General features: G+C 26.4%; 1 protein-coding gene across 1 annotated transcript; it reads right to left on the bottom strand.

Moving 5' to 3' along the window:
- Nucleotides 1-2,705: 2,705 nt before the first annotated feature.
- LOC142322768 (UDP-glucuronosyltransferase 1A5-like) lies at nt 2,706-9,622 on the bottom strand. Its single transcript, XM_075361843.1, has 3 exons — nt 9,453-9,622; nt 6,559-6,702; nt 2,706-2,730 (listed from the first exon to the last, which is right to left on the bottom strand). Exons 1-3 carry the CDS (start codon nt 9,620-9,622, stop codon nt 2,706-2,708), a joined length of 339 nt encoding a protein of 112 aa, XP_075217958.1.
- Between the last annotated feature and the right edge of the window lie 587 nt (nt 9,623-10,209).

Here is a 10,209-nt window from a genome sequence, read left to right as displayed (position 1 = left end):
AAGTAACAATGGGTTACTTGATCAATTCCATTTTTTCTATAGGGATCCCATTTTAATACAAGACATATTGGCTTTAGCCTACAAAAAATTCTACAGGATGAATTCAGTAAGAAAAAACACTTAAGAATACTATTTAAAAGTAACTTGTGATAAATTTTGTCCATCACATCTCTTTTGCTGAGATCAAGTATATATATCATTTGCAAAAAAAACCATTACCTCAACATAAATATGTATGTAGAAAAAAATTTCTTATACTGAAATATAAAAGAAATTTCATATAGTAGGAAACTGATTGAATGAAAGTTTTAAGCTTGACAGAATGTTTTTTTATTCCATTTTTTGCATAAAACTGAAAATGTATGTGGAGTTAATAAAAATTATCTTATATTGAAATAAAAATGAAACTTTGTAGAAGGAAAATGATTGAATAAAAGTTTAAGCCTGATAGAATGAGTTTTGATTTCATTTTTTGAAGAGAGTTGAATCTGAAATTGTCCATAGTGATCCATGTAGATAAAGTCTTGCTCCTAAATAATCTTTTTTTGTAAAAAATAAAAGAATGATCACTAATTTTGAAAATAAATTCAGACAAATTTCTGTTTTGAAAAAACATGGTTGTATGCATGAACAGTATCCAATATAAATATTAAATCATGAAAAATATTGGATGTGATATATATATATATATATATAAGCTCTTCAACCATAAAATTACTATTTAATTTTTAGTGCATCTTCTGGTTTTAAGATAAAGGTAAACTTCAAAGACAAGCTTTTTTATTCAAGACTACTATTACTTTAGTGTCAGTTTTTTTCATTTGCTGCTTTTCTTGTATAATTCTTGTTGAGTAATTTTGCAGAACAGATTTTTTATTGAAAATGAATTGAAACTAAAATCATACAGATAAGTGCTATCTCTGTGAATGAAATAAATTATTCTGCTTTATCAAAGACTGTAGTGTTTTGGTAATGCATTTATATATTTTAAAATTGAATTATTTTTTATTAGCTTTAATTAAATTTTTTATTTCACCAAGCCAGGCATGTTTTGATTTTACTAGTTGATTATGTTTGCATATTTATTGTTTTTTATTAAGTGTGATTTCTCAAGTAACTATTTAGTAAAACTAAAACTAAAACTGTTAAATAAGGTAACTCAACTAATTATTTAACTATTGATTCCTAAAAGTAATATGTTTTTTAGACTGGAAAATAATTATTTTTTTAAAATATGATTTGTGCAATTAAATAGATATTTATTTTTGTATTTACTCATTATGCCTGCAAATATTCTTAAAAATATTTTTTAAAGTTTCTATTTCTCATTATGTAACAAAATATACAGAGTATCACAAAATTCTGCGGGGACTAATATGTCCTAAAATGCTTCATTTGCAAGTATGCTTGGATTTCAGCTACCCAGCTGAAATGAGATCATACTGAAATTTTTAGGATATTAATAAAGGGGCAGAATTAGTGATTTCTTATAGGTATTGATCTGAAAAATCAAATAAAATAGGCCCCAGAACCATAACTTTAGTTTAACTAAAGTAACAAATTTTAACAAGTTTACTATTGTAAACAGATTTTGTAATTTAATATTATATACATGTGACCCTACTAGGTGTTGCTAATGACCAATAAGGTTGATGTGACATTAAATAAATAAAAAAAAAGAAAGAAAAGAATATTGATATGTTTAATATTTTTTTTATTAATTTAATAATTTTTTAAACTAATTATTCTGATTAACCTTCTCATGCAAATACTTTTATACAATTTTTTGATAATAAATTTAAAACAAATCAGTTTTCATGAGGAAAACATTTTCTGTATACACAAATACATAACCATAAACATCTTTCCAAGAACAACAACTTCGTGAAACAGACATCTGAAAACTTAATTCCTGGTTTTTCCCCTCCAGTCAGTGGTTGTTAATAATATGCCATATAAATTCACTTCTAGAGAAGCCTTCAAAGTCAAATGATAGGAAAAGTGACATGATTAATTGGTTAGAAAACAATATTCCATTTAATAAAGCAATATTAAAACTACAGTTGTATGATATAACTAAATTACATAGAAATTCAAAATTAAAGTACCATTTTGATGAATGATTAAAAAACATTGACATCAGGTTCTGCAACTTCACATTACCACCCTGATTTAAATCGGGTTTAGATGGTATGGTTGGCTCTGAAAAGATATGCTGGTAGTAATAACAATTTTTAATGTCAGATATTAAAAAAGTAGCTTAGGAAAAAATCAATGAAATGAATAAGCATGATTAGAAACCATATTGGAAACAGGTAAAAATAGCTGATACTGAGTATAAGAAGATGGAACTGCTAATTGACAAATTGACAGATAAATTTATCATACATCTAGACAGTGGTTGTGGAAGTGACTGTTCTGATGAAGACAGAGAAGAAGATGAATTTGCACAGGAACTGGACACATGCAAATTTCAAGTGTTAAAAACAGTAATACAATCAACAATGAAAACAATCTTACAAAAAAAAAGAATTAAAAAATTCTAGATATTGTACAAAAAAGAACTGTTCAATAATAACTGCACATCTAATTTAGTATAATTATGGATACAATATACATGCAAGCACTAGTTAAAGAGTTTTTTAGTTTAAAAATACACCTAAATTAAAATTTTTGTTTTTGCAAGCTTCATTGAATTATTAGTACTATTCACGTAATAATGAATTATAACTAATAAAACATGAAAACGTTAATAAATTAAACATGCATAAATCAAAGTACAATTATTATTGTTGTCCTATAAATGGGTGTAAATGTTTTCAAGTTCAGTAGTAACAATCAAAAAAATTAGAGCTGTGTTAAACTAGATTATTTCCATTATATAACACTACTTGTAACTTCTTGTTAAAGAGAAAAGTCATCAAGAAGCTTGCAGGATATTCGTCAGAAGTAAAATCCAGATTGCTTTGAACCCCAACTCTTACAGCGGCTTTTCAATAGCAGAAAAATTAAGCCTCAGAGTGGAATGGTTCTCTATACACTAAGAAGATGCAAATTGCACTAGATGTTTGAAACCAACACCTGTATTTGATGAATAATACATTGAGATGTTTCATCCCATTCTTTATTTGAAAGAGAACAGTTGAGGATGAAAAACTTCAGCAGTAAACTAGCCTGCACCACTCATTATATGGTTACAAATAGAGGTAGCCAATTTCAAATCTAGAAAGATTCAGTGCTTAGTTAGAAAGTGGTGCATTATACAGGGAAGACAAATAGAAAGCTGAAATTAAAGTTGAAAAGAGCCTAAGTTATGGCTGATTAAGTTATGGCTGATTGTGGTCTTGGCCAAAATCTCAGGATATGTCCTGCATGGACATGTTTTTACAAGCTGAGAAATGGAGTTATGCAATGCAGGGAGAAGATTTGCAATTGTGGTTATCTGAAGCTGATTTAAGTGGTTTTGATTTCATGATGCCTCTCATCCACCATAATGTCCATACTTAAGTGAAGCATATGAATATTTTGGTTTATTTGAAACAAGTGACAAAGCTTTGAGAGCTTAAGAGAGTAAACAAAGGACACAATCAGAGCTTGATAAATTGAGTGTTACATTAAAAAATGTAGTTTATTACTATTATAACATAATATTTTATATTAAAAAAGGTATTCTAGTATTGAAATAAGTATTTCTTATTAAACCACGTAAGAAATTGAAATAAATTTTCAGTAATAACCTGTATCAAAAGGATTCAGTTAAGTAGATTGAACAGGAAACTGTAGATGTATTCACTTTTTTAGGCTTTATTTATTATTGTAAATACAGTACATATCTGTACTTACTAGGATTTTTATTATGTATTATGTGATGAATTTAAAAACACTTAGTTTAATAAATTTGGTTAAAATTATTTAAAAATCAGTAAAAGAACAATGTAAAAAGAAATACAACAAATGATTAATATAGGATAAAAATGCATCAACATATTAACATTAGTTTGATTACTGTTGATATCTATTTCTTACTATGAAATTACTCATAGTAATACATAAATAGATTATACAAGAAGTAAGAGAAAGAAAAAGATAAAATCTATTACAAGGATCCAAGAAAAAAGGCTAGCTTTTGGATGATGTAAAAAGAGCATGTGGGTACATCAACAAGAGGACTATGCAGTATACATTACTCTGTACAGCTACAAACTATGGAGGATAAGCTAGAAACTATAGACTAGAAAACCAAATCAAAATTTTATGTGAAAAATATACTTCACAAAGACCAGTTTGATTTCAGAAAGACCATGTAATTATTTAAGAGCTAATATTGATCAGATTAATCACTGAATGTAGACTAAGGAAAATAAAGCTACCTATTTATGTTGTGTAATGTTTTTATGTATTGAATTAGGCATTTTTTAATCATGTGATGTAGTATGTGAAAAAATCCATGTGAGAAAGTTTAGAGAAAGAACAATTATTTACTCTATTTTCAAAACTAACAAAACAGGTTAGGTAATAATGTAAATTTTATTTCTACAGATACTAAAGGAACTTCCCAGCATTGCCTATAATGGATCAACAAACCATTAGAACACCTTATTTAAAGCCCATATTTATAATTGAAAATAATAAAGATATGAAATTATATTAAAGCAATTTGTGACGATAGTAGATAAAATCAGTGGAAAATAACATTTTAGTTTGTAAGACGTTAATTAAAAAGTACTGAAGTAAATACTAATTTTATACATTAAAAAGCTATACCCAACATTTTTTTTAAATTATACGACATCTATTTTGTAAATCTTCACTACGCCATTACCAGTTAGGGTAGCTTTGTTCTATGAGCCGCCAAGTATTTCTTCTCACTTATTTAACTCCCTGTGTGAAAATCAGCTCAATGGGAAGGGTACTATTGAAAGCTTGCTCTTTTAGGATTTCAAGCCTAATTTTAGGAATTTACTTTGATTTTGGAAGAATTGTATATACATTTACACTACGTAAATGGTGTTTCATTTGTTTAGTACTGGTATTCAGTGTTAGCTGAGTTTTAATGCAGTATCATATCAATATTTAATTCTGAAGACTGTGTATCAAGTGTATTATACATTCTTTGGATGTGGTTTAAAATCTGTGTAATTAGAAGAAAGACTGCAGCCAACTGATTATCCAGGATCATACAGCTCCAACACTTTAAAGATTATAACCTATGAAAGAATTTGTTTGACAAAATTAACAAAAAAGAAAAAAAATGTTTTGTTTATTGTAAAATAAACAACAAAAGTGTACTTTTACTTCATGAAAACATACCTCTAAACATGATGTTATAAAATATACAAAATGTTTTATAAATAGTAAACATCTGAGACAAATTAACTTTTGAATAATATTCAGTGCTAAACTGATTAATGAACAGAGTAAATAAAAAATAATGTATATATATTTATTAATTTAGTAAAATCAATTCTTCCTTTGTTGTTTTTCGTATCTTCCTCTGTACTAATTATATTAAAGACAAAGTAAAACTCAGTAATTCACCACAGTACAGAATTTAATATTTCTTACCTTATTATTACTTCATTTGTATATCAGAAGCACTTTCAAGTATTTTCGCTCATCGTTATTTGATCAAAAAATTAAAAACTTTAAAATTACACATTAAAAAATGAAACATTAAGAAATTAAAATTATCGCATATATAGTGTAAAATATTCAGTCAAAAAATTAAATTAAAACTTAAACATTCTTAATAACATCAAGTTTTTTAATTTTTTTAAATTTCCTATACATGCCTGTTGCCAGCCACTACATACAATACTGTATACATACAGGCATGTATAAGAAATTAAAAAATAGATTTGATGTTATTCAGAATGTTTAATTTTTAATATTTAATTTTAATTGTTAACTGCATATTTTACACTATAAATACAATAATTTTAATTTTTGAATGAATTATTTTTTTTACACTCATTAAAAAATTAATTTTAATTTTAATTTTTTGATCAACTGACCTTGAGGGAAAACCGTTAAAAGTGCTTTTGATATACGATGAAGAAGTAATAAGGTAAGAAATATTATTAGATTATGTATTGTGGTGGATTGCTGAGTTTTACTTTCAGTCTTTTTTATATATAAAATACAAAACATCTTACTCTCACATTAACAGCTATTTGTATAACCCAAAATACTTATACACAAATTTTTTTATTTGATTTTATACTATTGTTATTAAATAATACATTCTAAACGTGATAAAAAACAAAGTTTTATTGAATACTTCGTTGTGTAAGGTATTTTATTTGACATACAAATTAAAAATTATTTCAATAATTCAGAAACATTTCTAGAATAACTATTTAAACTCTTATTTATTTCAAATCATTAAATTTAAATCACATTTCAGTAAGCTAACATACCTGACAGTTTAATTTTTTTTATTTTATTATTTTTTTTAAGAACTTGGTAATTATCTTTGCTGTAATAAATATTACTGCACATAATGAAACAATAATTATTATCATTCCCTCAAGCACATCTAAAATATATTCTTCATACCATTTAAGATTTTCACATTCTGAACATAATTGTGCAAGTCCACTGTGACGTAATACATATTTTATCCACACTATTGCTTCCTCTACAGCTTGTTTTGATTTATCCTTGTTAATTTTATTAAATTTCTTCATATTTATTCTGTAACTGAAACAGAGTGAAATTAGCTTTTTATTTATCCACATTAATTGCAGGTTTAAATCCAGTTACAGCTCACAATTTGTCTTTGATAATGAGAAGTTAATTTTAAAACATGAGAAAAATTTTAAATCTGATCAGAATTAAAAAATCAGAATTTCACAGATGTGTAAGATAAACACATATTTACACTATTAGTATTACTATAGAAACAGTAACTATGGTAACTGAATAAGATGGTAAACTGCATTTCTTATTACCTTCTTATTTCTTTACATCACTTGTAAATCTTCCATAGGGAAATTTTCATAATTGTTCATTAAACTAATCTGTTAATTTAAGTTAAATAAGAGTGGAGACAGCTTTCTCATTCTGTTGCCATTTTTTGGGGGGCTAATAACGCCAAAAGTTTATAAAACTTAATAATAATATTATTATGTAAAAATAATATTAAAAAATGATATGAAAAAATAATATTATTATGTAAGCAACATTCTTAATATATATGAAGATTTCTTTGTTTAGAAATTTCAAACATTTGATGAAAAGTTTTTCTGGGAAATGTTATGCTGGTTCTTAAACATATATATTAATAGATTTACATAAATACGTAGGTAAAATAATAAAAAAACTCATCAATGTCAACAATGGAAGAAATTGGTTACATCACAACATGCTAGTACCCTATAGTAAGGTTTTTATAAATATTTATGAAATGGCAAAACAGAAAATAACATGTATTTTCTATGGCAATTATTTCAGAGGAGTGGTTTGCATACTGTGGCATTTAAAACCTACCAAATAATGTTAAACACCAAACAGTTAATCACTCAAAAGTTTCATTGACTCACAGCAGAAGCAAACACTCAAATGATATAAAGTTCATGGAAGTCAGCCAAACATTTGAATAAAATTGACTGTGGCACAAGTAGAACACTGCTTGTCACATCTCATTGAGTTTATATAGCACCAGCCCTACCAAGATTGCAATTTGTTTCTTCTTACGACCCTCCACAATAACCAGTGAGGGCAGTGTTTCATTTTTTTGTTTGTTCACTGGATGTTGGTTTAAGATCATATAATAATGTATTTCTGTAAAAATAACTCTTGACACATAAAGGAAAAAATTCTTTTTTTAAATTAAATTTTCATACATCTTCAGTTAATTATTAGTATTTTTTTTTTTCTTTTACAAATATGCACCTGATCAAGTTCCTTGTTTTCCAGATTATGACGCAATGGCTGCTTCTAGCAGTTAAATTACAATATTTTTATTCTGTTGAACAGCATGACGAAACATGATAACACTTAAAATTTATTGGATATTAAATAACTTACTTTCAAAATACTAGAACTTACAGTAGGATATTTGGCTAATTAGCACCACCTATTTTACAGTTACCAATAGGTCTGTTGATAATAGCACATGTCCTTAAAAGGTAAGGAAACCTCTAATTCAATCTATGTAGTGTTTATTCATTTAATAAGTGTCGTCAAATTTTATGAGTATTTGTAAATTTCATATTATTCAGATGTGCTGAAATCAAGTGATATGTATACAATTTACTCATTGAAGTTAATATTTTTGTTTATACATCCTGTTTCTATGAGATGATTTGCAAAATTTGATTCAATTGTTTTTAATACGTATGTGTTTGTCATATCAGTAGGTAAAGGTGCGATCAGTCTGTCCAATGTAGTACTTTGAGCAGTCACAGCTGTTGAATTTGTATATTCTTGGGTTGTGCTTATTAGTGAAAAGATAATCAGTTATTTGCATTAATAATATTTTGTTAAAGAGTATATTAAAAAATACAGTAGATACTACTAGTTGGATAAGAAGTTACCATAATCAACAGTTTCTAATTTTGAGATGTACCAGGCCTACAGTCAAATCTTAATAAGAATATAGTTAGGATTTATAAAATGAATCACTTAAAAATGATTAGAGTAAGACTTAAAAACTCTATTGCCAACCCTTTTGTTAAGGGTAATATAAGTTAAAAGTCAGCACTGTAATAAAATAAATAAATACAGTTAGCATTATTAGGAAATAACAAGAGACCATACAGTTCTGTGTGGAATTCCAGTTTTTTTTTTTTTATCTGAAAATCTTAAGAAAACAGAACTTTTCAACTTAATAAACCAGAATACTTGCAACACAGAAAATTTATTATTAATTAATGTAAATCTTGAACTTGTACTGGAATGTTATTCGTAGAATGATTCTGGTTGCTGAAATTAAATTACAGTTTTCTACAAGTGGCATTTAATTTAAATCACAAAAATAATTTTTTTTCATTAATATCCCACATAACCTTGAAACATGTGAATTGGTATGTGGAACAGCACATATATTAAATAAGGGTCAAAACCATTTTCATTAACAATTTATAAATTGTTATTTATTTTGTATCTTCTTATATTTAATTTACTATTTTTATTCCATATATTTATAATTTAAATTACTGATATGAAGTTTAGCTACTTCCATCTCTTATTCTATAAGTAATTGTGTATTTTGACAACACTGCTCTGATCAATGTTTTATTATAGTTGTCCTTTATTCATTCAGACAAATGCTGGGCAGTTTCATTTTTTATCCGTGGAGTTGCATACCTGCCCATTACTGACATGATTTATGTAATCTATAAATCAATCAGAGCAGATTATTTGTTTGCCTATATTAGTTTATGATATAAGTGATTTAATATTTATAATTATAATGAAATACAATGAATAATTACCACAAAGCTTACCTATCATTAGTCAGTATCTCATTTATTGCATGTTCTAGAACAGCTAAAGTGATATCATTAAATTCTAAAGCAATTCCTGCACCAGATTGTTGCAACTTTATAGAATTAAAATCTTGGTCAGCAAACAGTGGTATAGCTAATACAGAAGCCTTTGTTTTAGTATAAGTCATTGTTTGGAGAAAATTATTAATTTCAAAAACTCGCAAAAGATTTGAGTGTAAAGTATTATTTGTTAAAAATACAAATAACACAGCATAGTCTTATGTTCAAATATATATATTTATATATTAACTTAGCAAAAACAATTCTTTTGTTATTGTATTTGTCCATATTCCCCTATGTACTAATAACTCAAAGACAAAAGTATAAAAACTGTTTACTACCAAGAGTACAGAATTTTATAATGTTTCTTACCTTATGCTTATTATTTTTTAATAGCGCTTTCAAGGTTTTCCTTCATCATCAGTTAAACTTTTCTTTTTTCTTTTCAAATCATACATTAAATTCAAGCAATAAAAATTACAACATATAAAAATATGTAGTTAAAATATTAAAAAATATAAGTAAAAAATCGGCATAGATGAAGTCCTATGCAAGAACTATCGCATGAAAATAAACAAGAACAAAACAAAAGTAATGAAATGTAGTAGAAATAGCAAAGATGGACCACTGAATGTGAAAAATTATGGAGGTAGAAGAATTTTGTTATTTGGAAAGTAGAATTACTAACGATGGATAAAGCAGGAGCGATATAAAA

Source organism: Lycorma delicatula, chromosome 4, assembly GCF_047948215.1.
Source record: "Lycorma delicatula isolate Av1 chromosome 4, ASM4794821v1, whole genome shotgun sequence".
In the NCBI taxonomy this organism is placed as follows: Eukaryota; Metazoa; Arthropoda; class Insecta; order Hemiptera; family Fulgoridae; genus Lycorma; species Lycorma delicatula.
This window is presented reverse-complemented; position numbering and strand designations above follow the sequence as displayed.